The sequence below is a fragment of the Ornithorhynchus anatinus genome, chromosome 7 (assembly GCF_004115215.2).
Source record: "Ornithorhynchus anatinus isolate Pmale09 chromosome 7, mOrnAna1.pri.v4, whole genome shotgun sequence".
Classification (NCBI taxonomy): Eukaryota; Metazoa; Chordata; class Mammalia; order Monotremata; family Ornithorhynchidae; genus Ornithorhynchus; species Ornithorhynchus anatinus.
In genome coordinates, this window is record NC_041734.1 from 58,941,819 (window position 1) to 58,963,245 (window position 21,427).

At 54.5% G+C, this 21,427-nt stretch overlaps 2 protein-coding genes across 6 annotated transcripts in view; both read left to right on the top strand.

Moving 5' to 3' along the window:
* The first annotated feature begins 364 nt into the window (after window positions 1-364).
* TMEM183A (transmembrane protein 183A) lies at window positions 365-13,548 on the top strand. Its single transcript, XM_001521466.4, has 8 exons — window positions 365-523; window positions 2,760-2,849; window positions 4,220-4,378; window positions 4,998-5,157; window positions 6,166-6,346; window positions 8,893-8,973; window positions 11,777-11,932; window positions 13,095-13,548. Exons 1-8 carry the CDS (start codon window positions 418-420, stop codon window positions 13,278-13,280), a joined length of 1,119 nt encoding a protein of 372 aa, XP_001521516.3. The 5' UTR covers window positions 365-417; the 3' UTR covers window positions 13,281-13,548.
* A 6,401-nt stretch (window positions 13,549-19,949) lies between these two features.
* PPFIA4 (PTPRF interacting protein alpha 4) overlaps window positions 19,950-21,427 on the top strand; it is a 57,581-nt gene continuing 56,103 nt past the window's right edge. For all 5 annotated transcript variants that reach the window (XR_003760953.2, XR_003760954.2, XR_003760956.2 and 2 more), the window contains exon 1: window positions 19,950-20,085. The gene's annotated coding sequence lies outside the window, so the exon portion shown is untranslated. The remainder of the gene's footprint in view (window positions 20,086-21,427) is intronic.

Sequence of the window (21,427 nt, forward strand, 5' to 3'; positions counted from 1 at the left end):
TAGTAAGCGCTCAATAAATACTACTGAATGAATGAATGAACAGTGCTCGGCACATAGTAAGCGCTCAATAAATACTACTGAATGAATGAATGAACGGTGCTCGGCACATAGTAAGCGCTCAATAAATACTACTGAATGAATGAACGGTGCTCGGCACACAGTAAGCGCTTAACCACTACCAACATTATTATTATTATTCCCTCCCCGCCCCCCGAGGCGGGTGTGGGCGAGCACTTCCGGCGCCGGGTGATGACGTCACAGCGCCCGCCCGACGGGCCGTGAGGGGCTGCCGGGCGAAGTCTCGCGAGAGCTGGGGAGGGGTGGGGGGGAGAAGAGAGGGTGTCCGAGTCCGGGCGGGGCGGGGCCGTGTGGGTGTGGGTGGGCTGCCCGGGCCTCCGCGCCTCCCCGCCCCGAGACATGGCCCGGGGCCTCGGCCCGCCAGGCCGCCCCCAGCCCGCCCCCGCCATGCCCAAGAGAGGGAAGCGTCTCAAGTTCCGGGCCCACGACGCCTGCTCCGGCCGAGGTGCGGGGAGGGAGGGAGAGAGGCTTTCCCCACTCCACGGGGCTCGCCCGAGCGCCCAAGCCACCCGCTAAGCGCTCGGCAAGTGCCGCCGGCATCGGCCTGGTGCCGGGACCTGCTGCGGGCGGGCTCCATCTGTGGCCGGCTGCAGGGACCGCGATAATAATAATGGTGGGATTGGTTAAGCGCTTACTATGTGCAGAGCACTGTTGTAAGCGCTGGGGGAGACGCAGGGTCATCGGGTGGCCCCCCGTGGGGCTCAGCAAGTACCGCCGGCATCGGCCTGGTGCAGGGAGCTGCTGCGGGCGAACTCCATCGGTGGCCGGGGGCACGGAGCTTAATAATAATAACGTTGGTATTTGTTAAGCGCTTACTATGTGCAGAGCACTGTTCTAAGCGCTGGGGGAGACGCAGGGTCATCAGGTTGTCCCACTTGAGGCTCACCGGCGCTCAGCAAGTACCGCCGGCATCAGCTTGGTGCAGGGAGCGGTGCAGACGGACTCCATCTGTGGCCGGGGCCATGGAGCTTAATAATAATAATCATCATCATAATATTGGGATTTGTTAAGCACTTACTATGTGCAGAGCACTGCTCTAAGCGCTGGGGGAGATGCAGGGTCATCAGCTTGTCCCACGTGAGGCTCACAAGCGCTCAGCAAGTACCGCCGGCATCAGCTTGGTGCAGGGAGCTGAGACTCGGAAGGTCGTGGGTTCTAATCCCCCTCCGCCGCTTGCAGCCTGACCTCGACCTCTTGGGGGGCGGGGATAATAATGTGGGTATTTGTTAAGCGCTTACTCTGTGCAGAGCACTGTTCTAAGCGCTGGGGTAGACACAGGGTCATCAGGTGGTCCCATGTGACGCTCACAGTGAATCCCCATGTGACAGATGAGGTCACTGAGGCACAGAGAAGTGAAGTGACTGGCCCAGAGTCACACAGCTGCCAAGGGGCAGAGCCAGGATTGGAACCCATGACTTCTGACTCCCAAGCCCGGGCTCTTTCCACCGAGCCACACGGAGGGGTCTAATGGATAGAGCACAGGGTTGGGACAGCTGGGTTCGATTCCCGGCCCCGCCCCTTGCCCGCTCTGTGACCTGGGGCAAACCTTTTCACTCTCTGGGCCTCGGTCACCTCGCCTGGAAAAAGGGGTTTGAGACCGCGAGCCCCATCAGGGACAGGTTCCGTATCCAACCCGAGTTGCTCGTATCCATTCCGGCGTTCAGTACAGTGCCTGGCACCATACCGTGGCTCGGTGGAAAGAGCCCCGGCTTGGGAGTCAGAGGTCATGGGTTCCAATCCCGACTCCGCCGCTTGCCAGCTGGGTGACTTTGGCCAACTCACTTGATTTCTCTGTGCCTCAGTGACCTCATCTGTAAAATGGGGATTAAAACTGTGAGCCCCACGTGGGACGACCTGATCACCTTGTATCTATAGAGATACAAGAGAAGAGAAGCAGCGTGGCTCATTGGAAAGAGCATGGGCTTTGGAGTCAGAGGTCATGAGTTTGAATCCCAGCTCTGCCACTTGTCTGCTGTGTGACCTTGGGCGAGTCACTTCACTTCTCTGTGCCTCAGTTACCTCATCTGTAAAATGGGGATTAACACTGTGAGCCCCACGTGGGACAACCTGATTCCCCTGTATCTACCCCAGCGCTTAGAACAGTGCTCGGCACATAGTAAGCGCTTAACAGATACCAACATTATTAACAAATACCAACATTATTATCTCCCCAGCGCTTAGAACACTTAGTAAGCACTTAACAAATACCACCATCATCATTATTACTAACAAATACCAGAATTATTATCATTATTGAGGTTCGCCTTGCCTTGGGGACGGCTGACAGGGAGAAGGGCGAGAGCAGGAAGCGGGTATTAATGAAAAGGAATGTGGGAAGGAGTGATGGGGGCGGTGGGAGTGGACTGTGGGGAAAGTGGCAGAAGAGGGTGGGCGTTTGGGGGGTCGGAATTGAGTGGAGGGGTGAGGAGGCCTGAAGTGGCCCTCTTAATGGGGAAGAATGGAAGGAGAGCAACGCTCAGTGCGGTAGATGGGAGGAGAGAAGCTTGGGGAACGGAGGGAAGGGGGTGACCCTCACTTGAACTTTGAGCAGGGCAAGGGTGGGATTGGTTAACCTGCTCCGATCTGCCCCGGGTGGCCCTGAGGGGTCTTTGGAAGGCTGGTGGGGACCAGGGAGAGGGTAGCAGGTATGCCTCCCGCTGAGGCGCTTCCTTCACTTTCAGTGACTGTGGCAGATTACGCTAACTCAGATCCGGCCGTCGTGAAGTCCGGACGCGTCAAAAAAGCAGTCGCCAACGCAGTTCAGCAGGAAGGTAGGTCTCTCGGTGGCCGAGGATCCTCTCCCGGGGGCTCGCTCTTTTGGATCGCCGTCGTCTGTCCTGAACTGGGGAGGCAGAGTGGTCTAACGGATAGAGCACAGGATTAGCAGTTAGGACCGCTGGGTTCAAATCCCGGCCCTGCCCCTTGCTTTGTGAACTTGGGGGGGTGTCACCTCACCTCTCTGTGCCTCATCTTGTTAAATGGGGATAAGATACCGGTTCTCCTCCCCTCTTAGACTGAGCCCCACGGAGGACAGGGACCCTGTCTGATTTCCTCATCTTGTGTCGACCCCACGCTTGGGAGAAGCGGCATGGCGGAGTGGCTAGGGCACAGGCCTGGGAGTCAGAAGGTCTTGGGTTCTAATCCCGGCTCCGCCACTTGTCTGCTGTGTGACCTTAGGCAAGTCACTTAACTTCTCTGGGCCTCTGTTTCCTCATCTATAAAATGGGGATTAAGACTGTGAGCCCCATATGGGAGGACCTGATTACCTTGAATCTACCCCAGTGCTTAGGACAGTGCTTGGCACAGAGTAAGTGCTTAACAAATACCATTATTATTATTATTGCCCGGGGTTTAAGCAGAAGAGCATCACTGTTGGTGGGTGGGGCCTCCGCTCCAGAGTGGCTCCGATGTTATTTTTCTCTCTGGAGCTTTCAGATTCCCTCCCCTAATGTTGTTTGCCTTCTCATCAGTTGCCTCTGGCAAGTTTTACCAACCAGGGTAGAGAATGCTCAGCGACATCTTCCCCCTTCCAGATCTGACCACTCCTTCTATTGGCTTCCTTCCTGGTCTTCTCTCTCGTTCCCTTGGTTCGCGTGTCTTCTACTGCTCCTTTCCCACTACTTTCACCTGGGAAAGACCCCCCCCTCGTCCACCACAGGTCTCTTCCTTCCCCGTTGCTCCGGCTATTTTGCCTTAAAGGTCTTTGGTTCTTTCTTCGGGCAGTTTTTAATTAAAAGGAGACTCCTCCCCAGACCCCGGGGCTGATGTAGGAAATCCCCCTTCGGTCTTTCGTGGTGAACAGAGATGGGGAGGAGTTCAGGCTTCTGAGGAGAAAGCCTTCTCCTTTCCATAGGGATGCTTCTGGAATTGTGGCCGTTCAGGAAACCGGTCCTTATTGATGCTTGGTCAGTTGGCTTCTTCTCCGGTTTTTTGGAGCCTCTGGTCCAAATGGAGACGAGATGCTGACAGCAGAATTGTGGGTCTTAACCTAGCAGACTGTCCCCCCTTCCTCACCCATCCCCGGCTCAGGAATTCTCCTGAAGGAATTGGACCCAATAATGGGTCTTTTTCCACCGCTGGCCAGAGTTGCATCATCCTGTTCTCCTTTCCTCTCTCCCCCTCTTATCCCATTCTCTCCCAGTGAAGTCTCTGTGTGGCTTGGAAGCCTCCCGGGTCCCGGCGGAAGAAGCTCTCTGTGGGGCCGGAGAGCCATGTGGCAGCGGCGATGAGCTGGATGCCCAGGAGGAAGGCCCCAATGAACGAACGCTCTCCAGAAAGAAGAAAAGCAAGAGGCACAAAGGTGCAGTTGGTTGGGAGTTGTGGGCGGGGGGAAGGGAACTTTTTCTCCGGGCTTGTTCCCACCTTGGACCTTTGCAAGTGATATCTGCCTGCTAGGAGGAGGGAACCCCGGGAAAAAGACCCAGATTGGGCTTTTCAGGGAACCAGAGCTACGGGACTTGGGGAAAGCCCAGCTCGGCCCCTAGGAAGCGAGACGTGGCTGAGAGATGGAGGTTCGTGGGAGCCCAGGGTTTTGAAGCTGGTTTAAGTGCCCCGGGGTGAGAGGGCTGGGGAGAACCTCTGGGCCCAGAGCTCACTGAAGCTTCATGAATTCTAACGGATAAGTTGGCTCGTGGCATTTCTAAGGAATTGATAGTGTTTAAGGTCCCAAGCTGTGTGGGGCGGGGGACACCCTTCTCCTCTCCCCTAAGCCCTAAGAGGCTTTCTTGGTTGAAGTCTGTGGGCACGTTCTAAGCATCTGATATCAGAAGGCACGTTCTAAGCGTCTGATATCAGAACCGGACCTCCGTTTTGCCCACCTGTAGGAAGGGTGTTGAATGACGTTGAGTTCCTCAGAGAGTGATGAAGCAGCAGGACACGTGCACCGGTTCTACCTCTGACTTGTGCTCATTCCATTTTAGAAACCCCCGAGGGGGCCGTTGGAGAAGAATATCCCATGGATATTTGGCTGTTGCTGGCCGCCTACATTCGTCCTGAGGACATAGTGAAATTTTCCCTGATTTGTAAGAACGCCTGGACCGTCACTTGCACTGCCGCCTTTTGGACCAGACTTTACCGAAGGTGAGACCCCAGTGATCTTAGGGTGCGGAGCGGGTGTGTAGCCTCCTTCAGGACTGGAGTGGCTCGGAGTGGGTTCCTGGACTTCCCAGATCGGTCTCGAGCGCCTCCGCGATCTCTGTTTGAAATACCCGGCTTGCGGTGGGCGTCACTTCCCCAGGGCTGGCTCCAGCCGATAGAAGCAGCAGCGACTTTCCCCAGACAGACCTTTTAGGGGTTAGAGGCATCCCCACCTTCTTTCCCACACTTCCAACTGTGCGGGTGGAGCTAGCGGTGCCATTTCTCTCATCCTGAGGGAAGGGTAAAACCTGCTTTTTTTGATATCACTCGTCAGACCGTCGTCTTTCCGCTTCGATTGTTGCTTCTGAAGTGTTGATGAGCTGCTGAGCAATGGAGGGCCGGGTGGCGGTCTGTAAGGGTCCTGGGTTCGGTTGCCGACTGCCAGGATTTACGTCAGCCGGAAGTAGACAGTGGAGTCGAGGAGGAGGCGGGGAGTCACGAGTGGAGAATCTGCTAGAGGCCACACTAAATACCGGGCGGGTGGTCGCTCCCCGAGTTTCTGCCCTTCCCCATTGTTCACTCTGTTTCAGCAAAGGGTTTAAGTTCGTCCGAAGAAAGGGGCCAGAGTCCATTCAGAATGTCACTGCAGAATGATCCTGTCCCTTTCCCCGCCCTGTGCCATCTGTCGCCGGTTCCCTCCCGCCGCTTGGAGACTTCCTGTTTCCGCGGGTGGCCGGGAAATTTGATATGGGGAAATTTGAGGATACATATTTTGTGGTGCTGCAGAGCAGGCAGGGAGGGATAGGCCCCGGCTGAATTTTGGGGGGCGGCTGAGAAGCTGAGGAACTGTGAGCGAGAAAGGCCGTCCGTCAGGGTCGAGCGGCGTGGGTTAGCTGAGCACGACGCCCCGGGGTAGCCCGGTCAATCAACCCATCTGCTCGCTGCTCATCTGGCGGCGAGGTCTGGAATGTGGCCGCTAGCGTGTCGGTATGGTAACGTGTCCTGTTTCAGGCACTACACGCTGGATGCCTATCTGCCCCTCCGTTTGCGGCCGGAGTCTATGGAGAAACTACGCTGTCTCCGGGCTTGTGTGATCCGGTCTCTGTACCACATGTATGAGCCGTTTGCTGCTCGAATCTCCAAGAATCCGGCCATTCCAGAGATCACTCCCAGCATTTTAAAGAATTCCAAAGTAAGTAAGAGGATGTGGCCGGTGGGGCTTGGGGCTGCCGGTAGTCTCTGGGAGAACACACCCCATGTGAAAACCATCAGACCTGGCCGGATGTTGAATAGTGGGATATCTGGAGGCGGGGAGGCCCTGCAAAAATTGAGCTGTTACAAGGCTCTCCCTACAGCTCTGTGCACCTCTTCTCCAGCTCCTTTTTAACGCCGTCCTTATCCAAAATCGAAATCCCCCGGGTCCCCTGCTACTGGGTGGGATCGGGAAGGGCCGGAGAAAGTTTAGGTTCGAGTCTGGCGGGGAGTTGAGTTGCCGCCTCGTTCTTGGGCCGGGCAGTGCAGGATAATGTTTTGCAGGTGTTTCTTTGGGGGGTTGGGGAGGGGGCCACACCGAAGCCAGGATGAGCAGTTTGAGGGCCAGCGGCCCAGGACAAGGGGGTTTGCAGACTGCAGAAGTGAGATAGTAGTCTAATTTTTGGAAGTCATGGGCATAAGGGGTCGATTGGCATGTGCCGGGCAAGGTGACGGAGGTGCCGTGGCAGATTTTCAGGGCACTCCTGGAGGTTTCCGTTAGGCAACTGGTCAGGAGGCATTGGCTAAGAATAACCTGCAACAACTCTGGTGGATCCAAAGCTCCTTCCCAGTCTGGGCCGTGGATTCAGAGTAGGTTGGCCTGGCCAGACCCCCCCTACCCCCCCGAGTCACTGGCAGGTATCCGAGTTGGGGCAAGTTACGGGGATGTTCTTCCAAAGCCCCTCTGGGATCGTGGCTTCCCACCGGAAAGGAGAGGGACCGCCAGCCGTACCTTCACCTGTGGGGAGCTTGAGGGAGGGGACAGGGTGATGGCGGACAGACACCCTGTTATTGGGCAGGGATGGTCTCTATCTGTTGCCGAATTGTACATTCCAAGCGCTCGGTGCAGTGCTCTCACGTAGTAAGCCCTCAATAAATACTCTTGAGTGAATGAAACACCCTGACTTTCTTTCCTCAGCCTAAGTGGTGGCCAATGTCCTGGACCGTGCGACCTCCTAGTTGTTTCAATAGATTCCTCAGCTTTACTGTGCCGGGTTCATGGTTTTTTTCGTTTCCGGTAGTACCTCAAAAAGGTGGTTAGTTTAAGGTTTTAGTTCCTTCGCATAAGTGGACCCGGAGTTCTGGGAAGTCATCTCTCCTCCCCCATCCTCCCTCCTCTCTAGAGTGGTCAGAAATCGAGGGGCAGGACCAGAGAAGGCGGGAATCGGAGGAACCTACCGTAGCAGTCGCTCTTTAGAGTAGGAGTAGCGGAGAATCTGCTCCCAGCGGCCGCTTTGCTTCTGGCAGGAACGGACATTTGTCCGGCCCCCTTTGGAAGACCCCCACTCTCGGATCAAAGCAGGAGGACTAGGAGCGTCCCTTTGACGTCAGGTGCCCCACCCGGTGCCGCCTGCAAGGCGGAGAGCAGCACCCGGGGAACTCCTCTAGCCACATCTCTCCGGTTCCAGGGCAGAACGCAGCTGCTACTGCGACGTCTTCATGCCCAGCTCTTGATGGGCTTTAGACATCCAAGGAAATGAAATATAAAAAGCAGTGTGGGAATCCTGGCAGGGGCCTGAACTCCTCCAGGCTGCCCGATGCCCCCGCTCTGCTTTGGGTGGAAGAGGCTCCGCGGGGGACTGGAGTGGCAACGGTGCCAAGCACGGCCTCGCCAGTCGGGTTACACGCCGCCGTGTGGCATTCGGGGAGCAGCCGGCGTGCCAGGAGGGGAGCGTTCCCTTTGTTTCTGCACTCCTGCTTCTTCTATTTGATTCCCCCCTCTCTCTCTTTCAGTAGCATAGCTTTTGTGTGATCCTGGAGCCGTTGTGATGTCAGAGGAGGTGTTTGCCCCTTAAAGCCAAGTGCATTAATTTTGATGGAACTGCAGGACGTAAAGGGCATGTCTGAAGGGCAGGACGGCCGGCACGGCGGACAACCCAGCCCCTGCCCCCTTGGGAGGTACTTCGCTTCTTGTGCTTAACCCTAGCTTGTGGCCCGGCTGCCCCGAGACCCTCCCCCAGTTAATCCGGAGTCCTGGCCGTCCCTCTCTTTCGGGGTTCCCAGGGCACCCCGAGCAGTTCATCTCCCCCGGAGGGGGTGGGCCTCGCTTCGCCCGGCCGACAGCCTTGCCGGCACCGTGCCCGGCAGCTGCTGGCGGCGGATGACTGCCCCCGGGCCTCTAATACGGGGGTGCGGCCTGCCCGATCAGAGCCAACGCGGCACTCTCACCAGGCTACGTCTCTGTGTTGAAGGGAGTGGGCAGCCGGGGACGACCGGAGCGACACCCGGCTATGTTTGGCAGTTAGGCGATGTTATGCTGATCTTTTCCCCTCCGCCTGGCAGCCCCCGGATCGAGAGGGGCTCTCTTAGAACCCGAGTTTGGGGTCTTGAGCGGAAGGGCCGACCCCCGGTTTGGGCACCGGGGCGACAGCCGGCGGCCCCTGAGGTCGTTCCCAGCCTGGGACGGCGGCGAGAGGGAGGCCGATGACTCTCTCCTACCTGCTTCGCTTTTCGGTAGGTTACCGTGTCGCTGTCTTCTTCCCACAGTGTCTGCTCTTCTGGTGCAGGAAGATCGCTGGGAACAGACAGGAACCAATGTGGGAGTTCAACTTCAAGTTCAAAAAGCAGGTGAGAAACATCCCCGAAGCCCGGGCCTGGATCTGGAGGGAAGGGAACGGGGCCGGCGGGAGCGGGGAATGAAACGAGCACGGGTGGCGGTCTCCCAGCTAAATAAATCCAAGTTGACCGCAGAACCGTCTCCTGCTCCGTGAGTCCCTACATATTAAAGTCTGTCTCTTCTAGAGTGGAAGCTTGTTGTGGGCAGCGAATGTGTCTGTCACAGTGCTCTATTGTACTCTCCCAAGTGCTTGGCACCCGGTAAGCGCTCAGTAAATGCGGTTGATTGACTGACTGATTGTTTTGGGGAACCACCTCGACCTAGGACCTCGCTCGGGGTTTTACCACCGGCCGCAAGGGAGTTCTCCTGTTGACTTGACCCAAGTCACCTAAATCCATCGGCCTCCGTTGGTTACACCCTCCGAACTCTTTAAGGAGGCAAGGACTGTTTCCCAGTCCCTGCCGCTCAGGACTCACCGTGTGACTCATTGTCTATCAGCGAAACAACGGCTGTGGGGGAGGGAAGACCTTGCACATCTCAGCCGCCTTCCTTCTTCCTTCTGCAGGCAGCTCTGGTTCCCGCCTACCTGTCTATCCCCTCTGCTAAGATTCTTTTTCTGGGAACTTCACGAGGTGGGGCCTCTGTCTGCTCCGGGTCGCCTTGCCACCGGGATTTCTCTCCTCTGTTCAAGCTCCTGGAGCTGAAGCTTGGTAGACTGAGCAGGAAGCTTCCTCCATTGTAATTCTTAAAATTCGGCCTGTATAGTTGCGTTTGCAGCCTCCTTCCCAACTCCCTCCCCTTCTTCCTCCTTTGGCCTTACTTGGATAGGCAGTAGTGTGTCCTTCCCCTCTAAGGATAATCTCATCTTTGGTGGAAGCATCTTCGCCTTCCCGGCTCAACCCCGTCGAGATGCTGCTTTGTGGATTTGCAGTTGGTAGGTTGAGGGCGGAAAAGCGGAGGACTGGCCACAGAGTAGCTCGCTTCTCAACCCAGGCCCAGTGGCTTCTCCGAGATCCAGTTCATATTGCCACTTCTCAGTATACAGGGAGAAACTCTGGCTTGTCTAGGGCCCTTCTTCCTTTTCTCCCTCCTTTTGCCAACCGTTGGATTATTTTATTGATGATTAACCCCTCCAGAGGAAGGAAAGGATGATGGAATTGAAACCAGTCCATGTTACTTCTCGGTACCAGCTCCAGTAAGAGTTTCGGTAGGACCTAGGCCACTGGGACCGGGTCGGACTGGCAGGCACAGAGCCAAATTTGGAAGGGCTTGGGCCGGGTTCACATGCCCTTCCGGCACTCTCTCCGGGCCGGTCCACTAGGTTATTGGGATTTGCCTGGCGAGCCGGTCCAGGATAGGTTGGTCACATCCGGTGGTCGTGGTTCCCGGAAGCTCCTCTTAATTCCTTTGGCCGCAGTGGCCTCCTAAGGGGTGCTAAGCAAGAAAGGAATTATTCAGAGATGAGCGCAATCAATCAGTCGATCAATCAGTGGTATTTACTGGGGGCTTACCAGGTGCAGAACGCTGTATTAACCGTTTGGGAGAGTTCGACAGAATTAGCAGATATGTTCCCTGCCTATAACGAGCTTACAGTCTAGTGCAGTGGACAGAAGGAATTTCAACTCCTCAGCTCTCCCTCTCCTTCTTCGCCGCGGCTCTCACCTCTAGTCAGATTTCCTGATAAGAATTTTGGAGCCAGTCTGATCTCCCTCCGTCTCTCCTGTTGGGGGGGGCCCATGGTGGGCAGTGACTTGGCAGAGCTACTGGCTGGGCTGAAAGTGAGACTGGCCAAACTTAAAATGATCCCGGCCTCACTGTCATAATAATAATAAGAGTATTTGTTAAGCGCTTATTATGTGCCAAGCACTTCTGAGCGCTGAACACCCAGTTGTCTCCCGGGCAACTGGGACTGCAACGCGTAGTAGCCCCCGGATGGCTACCGTCAGTGGGAATGAACCCAGTTCAGCCCAGGCTCATTACCAGTCTGCCCTGGTTCTGGGAGGATCTCAGAAACCTTGGTCCAGGACCATGCAGGTTCCTTACCCAGTCAGGGCTTTGGGGGACGTGAGCACCCATTAAAATGAACTTTTTAGATTATCCCTCTAGACCGTAAGCTCGTTGTGGACAGGGAATGTGTCATATTGTACTTCCAAAGCACTTAGTACAGTGCCGTGTCCACAGTAAGCGCTCGGTAAATACGATTGATAGGTGGATTTCAATCATCGGGAGTATTGATTAAGCACTTATTGTGGGCAGACTACTATACTGAGCGCTGGGGAGGTGCAATAGAGTAAGTAGACATGAACCCTGTCCTCTAAAATCCTACAGTGTAGCAGGGGGAGACAGACATGAAAATAAACTACAAGTAGGGGAGGCAACTGAGTATGAGGATCTATCCACAAGTGCTTTGCTGTGGACAAGGGGGTGAATCCCTAAGTGCTTCAGAGGAAGGGACTCAAGTGCAGAGGTGACACAGAAGAGAGGGAAAACAGAGATTAGTCCGGGATGATCGGGAATTACCTTCATCGTCAACAATTGCCTGATGTTCTAGTGTGGGTCCAAACTTGCAACATATGACACCCTGAATCTCTCTCCTCTCGCGCCTCCTGTTCTTTCGTGGGCTTAATCATTGACTGGCTGTTCTTTGTACCATTTGGTCCTCCGTGGGGGGTGTAATGGTTCGCGCCATGCACAGGGGAGGAGAAAACGAAGACTGGGAAGCGCCAGTTTCAGCTGAGTTGCCGCAATCACGACCGGCATTTCTGAGCCACTTGTGTTCCTCGCCAAACTTGGCTAACTCTGTGGTCTGTTCAGTCTCCCAGATTAAAGAATAAGTGTGTGGGAGGGTTACAACCCCCTATTCAGTATGAGGATGTCCACACCAACCCAGACCAGGACTGCTGCCTGCTGCAGGTCACCACCCTCAACTTCATCTTCATCCCAATTGTCATGGGCATGATCTTCACCTTGGTAAGTCAAGGTAGAGGGCAACTTGCATGCAACCTGTGGGTGAATGAGTCGCCCCAGCCAGCTTTGTTTCCCCCCTCAGAAATTCCCCTCCCTGAATGAGCCAGGTGGGGTGATGGAGAGGTGGAGGTCGGGTAAGGGGCTGGAATCGGCTCGGGGCCAAGAACTCCAAAGTTCCGTTCCCAGATCGGTTATGGATTCTCCTTTGATTGGGTCTTGAAAGAATGCATCTAACCTTAACCAGCCAGAAGGAGATGATTAGAGAGGAAAAGCCGCCTCTGAGTACCATAAGCTGGGTTCTCGGTGCATGCCAGGGCCCCAAGTACTTTGCTTCAAGCAGTTGCCTCTTTCCCTTTTTGGAGAGTTGGGACCGCCCCTTCACTCACTGAGGGTTGGGCTTTGAATTGGCTTTTAATGTTTATTGAAAGCTCCAGGTGTCTCTGACTAATGACTGCTTTTCAAGTTTAAGGTGAACCTCTGGCCAAGGCCCCCAGGGCCCCCAGGGATTGTAAAATGGCACTTTGCAAGGAAGGGAGCAAGTGCATCCCAAACGCTTGAACCCGAGCCCAAATGTTTTGGCCTTAGCCTAACACCTCCCGATTTTAAGCCGTTATTTCCATGCCCGTGGTACCCGGTTGCTTTCCAAAGCGGAGAGCCGTCCGAGGTTATGAGGATTTTTGGTGGGGATCCCTGGGTTTACTTTGGGGGACGTCTGTCTGTGCTCGACGCCTCCAGATTGAGTGTACGGACTGATTCCGGGTCTTCAAGACAGCTGGTTTGGCTTTGGTAATCATACAGGGTGCTTGCTGCTTTCTGTAATAATGAACCCGGGGTGGATTTTATTTTTTTTATGGTATTTGTTAAGCGCTTACTCCGTGCCAGGCACTGTACAGTGCTCTGCACATAGTAAGCGCTCAATAAATACTAATGAAGGAATGAATACTAAGCGCTGGGGTAGATACAAGCTAATCAGGTTGGACAGAGTCCACGTCCCACACGGGCCTCAGCCGTAATCCCCATTTCACAGATGAGATAACCGAGGCACAGAGACGTGCTTGTCTAGCCCGACTGCAATTTTTTTTCTTAACTTCGGCCCTGAGCGCCCGTGTTCTCTTTGGATACTGCCTCACAGAGCTTCTTTTTCTGTTTCTTTTTCTTCTCCCAGTTTACCATAAATGTGAGCACCGACATGAGGCACCACCGTGTGAGACTGGTGTTCCAGGATTCTCCCATCCAGAATGGCCGGAAGCTGGGCAGTGAGCAGGGTGTGCAAGTTGTCTTAGACCCTGTGCACAGCGTGCGGCTCTTTGACTGGTGGCACCCGCAGTACCCCTTCTCCCTGAGGGCATAATTCCCAATCCCCCACCTGTCGGGGCAAGCCCAACCAGGCCGCTGCCGGGACCCACCCGGGAAGGCGGCGGCTGAATTATGTTTCCCATCTAACACCGCCTGGCTTTCTGGCGCTTTCCTGCCCGCGAGCGGAAGAACGGAGGCGGGTGGTGGGGCTGGGGAGAGAATGATTTGGAAACCCATTTTCATTTACATTTACATTTTATGATTTCAAAGGAGAAACCCGGCCCTCTTTTCTGCTTTAAAACCCCTCCTTTGGTGCTAATGAGACTGGTGTCCTGTATTCTGTCGTTCAGATGAAAGGGGCTGCCCGGGGAGGAAGTTTGTCCCTGCACTTGGGGGAGAAGTCAGTCTGGGGTTCCTCCACTACAAGGCCTCAGCCTTCCCCTCGTGTCACGGAGGAACCCGCAAGCCCTAGCTGTCAGTGCCAACTGACTAGCTCCCCCACAGTTTCAAATGGATTTTCCCATTCACCCCTCAAAAGAAAAATGTGGGCGACGGGCTCTCAGAACCGATTCAGAACGAATGTTTTTTGCATTTTAGAAAAAGGAAAAAGTGCGAGGGGCTAGTTATTTCTTGTTTAAATCTCAACGGCTTTTTCAGGAGGTAGGGACCTGAGAACCAGAGGTGAGGAACGAAGCGAACCAGTCACGTCTCTGTGCTGGGAAGTGCTAGGAGGGAGGGGGCGGGCGGGCGGGCATGCGGAGGGGGAGAAGCAGATGGGTTTGTCAGAGCTGAAGTATTATCATTTTTTCATCAAACTAAAGGTGTTATCAGTAACCTGGTTGAAGAAGCTCCCCGGAATGTAGGTCAGCATCTTAATCCAGATGGTCGGGACATTCCGTGGTTCTGCAGGGAAAGCGATGACGTAATTAGATGGGGCTTTTGGCCGACGGAGAAGTAGGCTCTCATTTTTTCTGCCGGGATTCTGGCAGAGGTGGCCCTGGGATCTCTGAGGGATCAGGAAGGGGCAGAACCCCAGCGAGGCCCCGCAGTCAGCTGCTGTCACTGAAGCCAGCCGGGATGCCACTCTGAGCCCCTTGGCTTCCGCAAGTTGGCGTTCACGGGCTGGGACTCTCTTGCTGTTGAGCAGGGAGGTGACAGTGTGTGGTTTGGGGTTTTTCTTAAAATAAAGACACCTTGTAGCCTGTGACGACTTATAAAAAAAATTCCATGAGTGAGCCAGCCGGGGGCCGCGAAGCCGACGTAGTATTTCTCTCCTCAGGGAGCCCCGCGGGAGCTGCAGGCAGCTCTGCCTCAGCTTCTGAATGAGCCCAGTCGTTTTTCCCACCGTCCTCCCGCACCCCCGACCCCGTGGACCGAGCAGGCTGCTGGCAGCCACCCGCCTGGCACCCCGGCCCGACCGCCGCCAGGGAGAGCCAGCTGCCCCCCAGAGCCAGTGTGGCACTGAGCCGTTCACACGGGAAGCGTGAGCCCGGGGCGGTGAGATCAGCCTTTTGCATTTACATCTCACTTTGCCACTGAAGAGCTGCAAGTGCCGGGCAAACCTCGATGCTCAAGCCGCATGACAGCCGCTCCGTCCTCTCCTCGGCTCCCTGACGGAAGGAAGGTGGAGGGGAGGGGTGCGAGGCGACTCTCCGAAGTACTCCCTTCTGGGACATGCTTCTTTTGTAGAAGCAGCGTGGCCTAGCGGGTAGAGCACGGGCCTGGGAGTTCTAATCCCAGCTCCTCCACTTGTCTGCTGTGAGACCTTGGGTAAGTAACTTCACTTCTCTGCGTCGTTTACCTAAGTTACCTCTTCTGCAGAGAAGCAGCGTGGCTCAGTGGAAAGAGCACGGGCTTAGGAGGCAGGGGTCATGGGTTCTAATCCCGGCTCCGCCACCTGTCAGCTGTGTGACTTTGGGCAAGTCAATTCACTTCTCTGGGCCTCAGTTCCCTCTTCTGGAAGATGGGGATTAACTGTGAGCCTCACTTGGGACGACCTGATGACCCTGTATCTCCCCCAGCGCTTAGAACAGTGCTTGGCACATAGTAAGCGCTTAAAAATTACCAACATTATTATTATTAAAGGGGGGATTGAGACTGAGCCTCATGTGGGACAGGGACTGAGACCAACCAAGTAGGTAATAATAATAATAGTGATGGCATTCGTAAAGCGCTTACTATGTGCGAAGCACTGTTCTGAGCGCTGGGGGCGATACAAGGTGATCAGGTTGTCCCCCGTGGCGCTCACAGTCTTAATCCCCATTTTACGATGAGGGAACTGAGACCCAGAGAAGTGAAGAGACTTGCCCAAAGTCACACAGTTAACAGGAGGCGGAGCCGGGATTAGAACTCATTTCATTCAATAGTATTTATTGAGCGCTTACTATGTGCAGAGCATTGTACTAAGCGCTTGGAATGTACAATTTGGCAACAGATGACCTCTGACTCCCAAGCCCCTGCTCTTTACACTGAGCCACGCTGTTTCCCTATTCACCCCAGCGCTTACTACAGTGCCTGGCACATAGAAAGCGCTTAACAAATACCGCAGTTATTGTTATTATTGTTATCGGAGGTCTGCCCTGTTTGCTTTTTGGAGATGATTTGAGTAGCTTGACTGGTAAATGGTGCGGGGGAGGGGTGGAGTGACTGATTTGCCCTCCCCACTTCTGCTCTACTTGTTCAATTGGTTTCTCTCCGTGATACAAAAGCTGAGTGCCACTCAGGACCCAGTATCAGTGTCCGGCAGATGGGTGACTAGGCACTTGGGGAGTGTGACTTTTAAGCCCCGGATTCGGTCCTACAGTCTACCACGGGAGATGATACAGAATAGCGATGTGAACGGAAAAAGCAATTACAAGGACGGGGAGGAGTGGGTCGTGGATTCTGCCGAGGGGTTGGCAAGCGGGCGGGAATAATCTGGAAAAGCCAGGTCTGGCCCCACCGTTCGCCTTGGAGAATTTACCGCTCATTTTCCAGACTGGAAAAAGACATCACGTCTCTAGCTTCGGTGCCCGTGCCCCGAGGCTCCTTTGGCCTCAGACACTGCCCGTCCTAGCTTATGTTTCTAGACCTCACGTTCCTGGGAATAGTGAATGGGCTCAAAAGCCTCTGGGTTTTTTCTCCAGTAAGATGCTGCACTTCCCTGGCAGTGATTGAAGCTGAATTCGACGGGCCCAATTTCTGGTGACTGTACTCAAGGCATCTCGTTCACTTGCCTACCCGTAAGTTTTCTGACTAAAAATTCCTTGGCAAACGAAGGAGATGAAAAGATTACATTTTACACCTTTGGCCACAGTTAGTAGATAGTTATTTTGTGACTCGAAAACTGGAGAGCTATTCAGCATCACCTCCCCCTAACTCCTTCCAAAACATGCGGCGGCTCAACCTTAAAGAAACATTTTTGGAGAAAGAAGAGTAGAGAAGGGAAATGACTGTAATACCACCATTCTGCTGCTATACCGACAGTGTGGGCTACTGAAATAAAACGTGATATATATATACACACACACACATATATGTACACATTGCATCTATAAAAATATACTTGGCACTTCTATAAAGATGTTAGGTGCTCTTAATGGATTTTTATAAGCACAGTGGAGGGTCACAACCAGATCAGAAAGAGGATCTATTGCTGATGTAAAGAAGGTAACAGTAGTAAATCAGGGAAGGTGTCTTGCCAAAGCCCTTCTGGCAGTCAGGAATTTCGGTATGGGCGATGACTCAAGTCTGCTCATTTTGTACATTACCATGTGACCACTCTTTTCATAAAGAGAGGAAGTAGGGCCATTACTGGGTCAATCTAAAGGTCCATCGAGCCTCAATCCAAGATTTTGTCCTGGGCAGAGGCAACAAGATGTTCAAAGGAACTTCGCGATGGTTGCCCTCCTTGACCGCCATCCTAAGTATCAGGGAGGGACCACCTAACATCCTTTACCTTTCACTTTGCATTTTCTAATTTTCCTCCTAATCCATTATGAATCTCTAGAATGTATTTCCAGCAGGCACATTTTGCTGTGATAAATTTGATACTTACCCACTCCAAGGGAGGGAAGGATGAAGGGAGGTCACTTAGCTGAGTCCCTAATTGAAGCTCCAGATGCTGGGAAGGAGGTTGTGCAACCCTGGTTTTCCAGGCTGTACGATGTCTCTGGATGTGCTTCCCCATCTGTAAAAGAGAAGTTACAAAACCGAATTGGGGGTAGCTTCAGAAACAGCAGACTCGTGTGACTTGGCTAGAGCGTGGGCCTGGAAGTCAGAAGGACCTGGGTTCTAATGCCGACTCGGCCACTTGTCTGCTATGTGATGCCGGGCAAGTGCCTTCACTTCTCTCTGCCTTAGTTACCTCATCTGTAAAATGGGGATTAAAACTGAGCCCCATGTGAGAGATGGACTGTGTCCAAACGGATTGATGTATATAGGCCTCAGCACTTAGTACAGTGCCTGGCACGTAGTTGCAGTTTCAGTGGTGACTGAAATCCGGGGAGGGTAGTTCTCTGCATTAGATTAGAAATAAAAAGCCCTAAAACAGCCTGATTTAGGGTGACCACTGCTGCACCTTGAGGCTAATGGGCAGGGCTGCATGTGTGGTCACCGTTGCTTTGGACACATGATGTAATGACCCAAGTCATTTTGCACAATTACATCAGGTTCACCTGAACTTTGAGTTTTATGGTGGGAAGGGGGAAATACCCCCGACTCCCCATGCTCCATAGCCGTTCCACTCCCTTCCCGGGCTCCTCTGCACAGGGACGTGATCCGCAGAATACAACAGTAGGATCCGTGGCAGAGGGAGGCTGTGATCAAATGAAAAATACTGGCTAGAAACCTGGCTGGTCGCCATACGCTTATCAGATGGGGGAAGGATCTTCTGAGAGATGCAGGGTGGCTTAGCGGAAAGAGCCCGGGCTTGGGAATCAGAGGTCGTGGGTTCTACTCCCGGCTCTGCCACTTGTCAGCTGTGTGACCTTGGGCAAGTCACTTCACTTCTCTGGGCCTCAGTGACCTCTATAAAATGGTGATTAAGACTGTGAGCCCCACGTGAGACCACCTGATTACCTTGTATCTCCCCCCGCTGGGCACATAGCGAGTGCTTCACAAATACCATCATTACTGTTATCCACAGAATGCAACAGCAGGACCCGTGGCCGAGGGAGGCTGTGATCAAATTAAAAACACTGGATATCAAATAAAATAATGATATTTGTTAAGCACTTACTATGTGCCAAGCACTGTTCTAAGCACTGGGGTAGATACAAGGTAATCAGGTCCCACACGGGGCTCACAGTCTTAATCCCCATTTTACAGATGAGGTAACTGAGGCACAGTGAAGTGACTGGCCCAAAGTCACACAGCTCACCAGTGGCGGAGCCGGGATAATTATTATGATACTTGTTAAGCGCTTACTATGTCCCAAGCACTGGTCTAAGTGCTGGGGGTAATACAAGGTAATCGGGTTTTCCCACGCGGGGTTTACAGTCTTAATCCCCATTTTACAGATAACTGAGGCACAGTGAAGTGACTGGCCCCAAATCACACAGCTCACCAGTGGCGGAGCTGGGATAATTATTATTATTATGGTATTTGTTAAGCGCTTACTATGTGCCAAGCACTGTTCTAAGCGCTGGGGGTAAATACAAGGTAATCGGGTTGTCCCACGCGGGGCTCACAGTCTTAATCTCCATTTTACAGATGAGGTAACTGAGGCACAGTGAAGTGACTGGCCCAAAGTCACACAGCTCACCAGTGGCGGAGCCGGGATAATTATTATTATGGTATTTGTTAAGCGCTTACTATGTGCCAAGCACTGTTCTAAGCGCTGGGGGTAAATACAAGGTAATCAGATTGAAAGTAATGGGGCTCACAGTCTCAAGCCCCATTTTACAGATGAGGTAACTGAGGCCCAGAGAAGTGACTTCCCCAAGGTCACACGGCAGAGAATAATGTTGGTATTTGTTAAGCGCTTACTATGTGCAGAGCACTGTTCTAAGCGCTGGGGCAGATACAGGGTCATCAGGCTGTGCCACGTGAGGCTCACAGTCTTCATCCCCATTTTACAGATGAGGGAACTGAGGCACAGAGAAGTTAAGTGACTTGCCCCCAGTCACACAGCTGACCAGTGGTGGAGCCGGGATTCAAACCCATGACCTCTGACTCTCAAACCCGGGCTCTTTCCACTGAGTTGAGAGAAGTGGCGAAACGGGGAGCAGAACCCACTATCTCTGACTCCCAAGCCTGTGCTCTTGCCACCAGGCCAGGCTGCGCCTCTGAATTGGCTGGTCGCCATCCCCGTATCAGAGGGAGGCCGGGCCTGCTGTCAAGGGGACGACATGGGGAGAAGACCCCATCACAGGCCACTCCACTTGGGGGCAAGGATTTAAAAAAAACAAAAAACAGGTACAGTGGTCGGGGGAGAGGTGTGTCCCTCGGTGGGGAAGCCATTAAGGTGGGGGATAAAGGGAGGGGAGAGGAAGGGCAGGGCCTGGTGGCCATGAGGGAAGCAGGGCCTTGGCAGCCCTCTCTTGTCACACCAAGATGGCGCCGGCCGCCTCGGCCTCCTCGTCACGTGGTAGGGCTGAGGCCCCCCCCCCGCGGGACATAGGGGGCGTGGCCTACGCGATGACACGCCCCTTTGTGGGCGCGGCTTCGGATCTGCACACCCCCCCTTTGGGGGCGGGACCGCGTGAGACCGCGCCCCCTGGAGGCCGGGCGATGCTAATGCCCGCGGCGGCAGGGGGCGGAGGGCCGGAGCCGGCGCCGCAGCCGGCTGCTCCGCGCTGCCCTGCTCCGCGCTACCCTGCGCTCCGCCGCTCGGCGTGGACGCGGCCGGGGCCCACCGGGACCCCGCCATCCGAGGGCAGGTGAGCGGCCCCTCGCCCCCGCACCGTCCCCCGCTGCAGCCTCCGCCCGGCGGCGATGCCCCGCACCCGTCCGGCCTTGGTGGGAGCCCCCTCCCCTCCATCCCTTTCCTCGAGCTCCTGGGCAGGGGGCAGAGCTGCTGGACTCTCGAACCCCCTCTCTGGGTTGGATCAGTCGGTCTCCTCCCTCTCTCTTTCGCGCCAGCTGGGGGGTCTGACCCAGGGGCATCCCCTTCCCCCCCATTCCCTTGTCCCCCAGTGCCCTGGAGGTGGTCCTGCCTGCCCTCCAGGCCTGGTCCACCCCCGGAGGGGATGAAGTGCGGGAAAGGGGCTCCCCCAGGTTGGCTGCCCTTCTGCCTTTCCTCCGGGGGTGATTTCTTGGTGAGGGAGGAGAGAGTGAGGTTGTGTTGGGGTCGGGGAAGCAGGTGGGAAGGTGTTGGAAGCCACTTGGGAAAGATACCACTGAGAGCAAGCAGGTCGAGGTGGCTAGGATGGGGAGCTTCCCCATGCCCCTCTGCCCGCCCTATCCCTTTTTTTGCATGTCGCCTTTCAGAGTCTGGTGGGCTGCCTCATCTTCCCACCTCCTCTCTTCTTCTCTGCTCCCTCCTGGACGGGTGGAGATGTTCAGGTTCAGGGGCACCTCCCTAATCCCCTGCCCGGAGCGAGCTCAGAAAATGGTGTGGGTGTTGGGAGGGAGTCCCCAGCTTTTCCATCGTACCTATCCTGCATGCATCCTGGGGAATTTGGGGTGGAACCTCAAACCTTGGGCTCCTCGGGCCGGTGTGACCTTGGGATGCAGAAGAGCTGGGAGCTTCTCGGGGCTGGGGTGACAGGCAGAGACCCCCAGGTATGTTGGCACCCCGATGGATCAGAAAGACAAGAAACCCTTAGATCTCCCCTTCTGCCTCAGACCTCCACAGCATCCTGGCCGGCCAACCTCCTCCTTTTTGAAATGGTACTCGTTAAGCGCTTACTATGTGTCGAGCGCCGCTCTAAGCGGTGGGGCAGATGGGAGATGATCAGATCGGACACGGACCCTGTCGCACGTGGGGCTCACGGTCTAAGTAGGAGGGAGAGCAGGTATCGAATCCCTCCTACTAATAATAATCGTTATTATTATTTATGGTGTTTGTTAAGTGCGTACTATGTGTCAAGCACTGTTCTAAATGCTAGGGTAGATCAGGTTAATTGGGCAGAACGGTCTCTGTCGCACATGGGGCTCACAGCCTAATGGAGGGAGTGCCGGTATTGAATCTCCATTTTACAGTTGAGAACTCTGAGGCACAGAGAAGTTAAGTGATTTTCCCAAGGTCACACAGGAGGCAAGTGACAGAGTCTTCGGGAC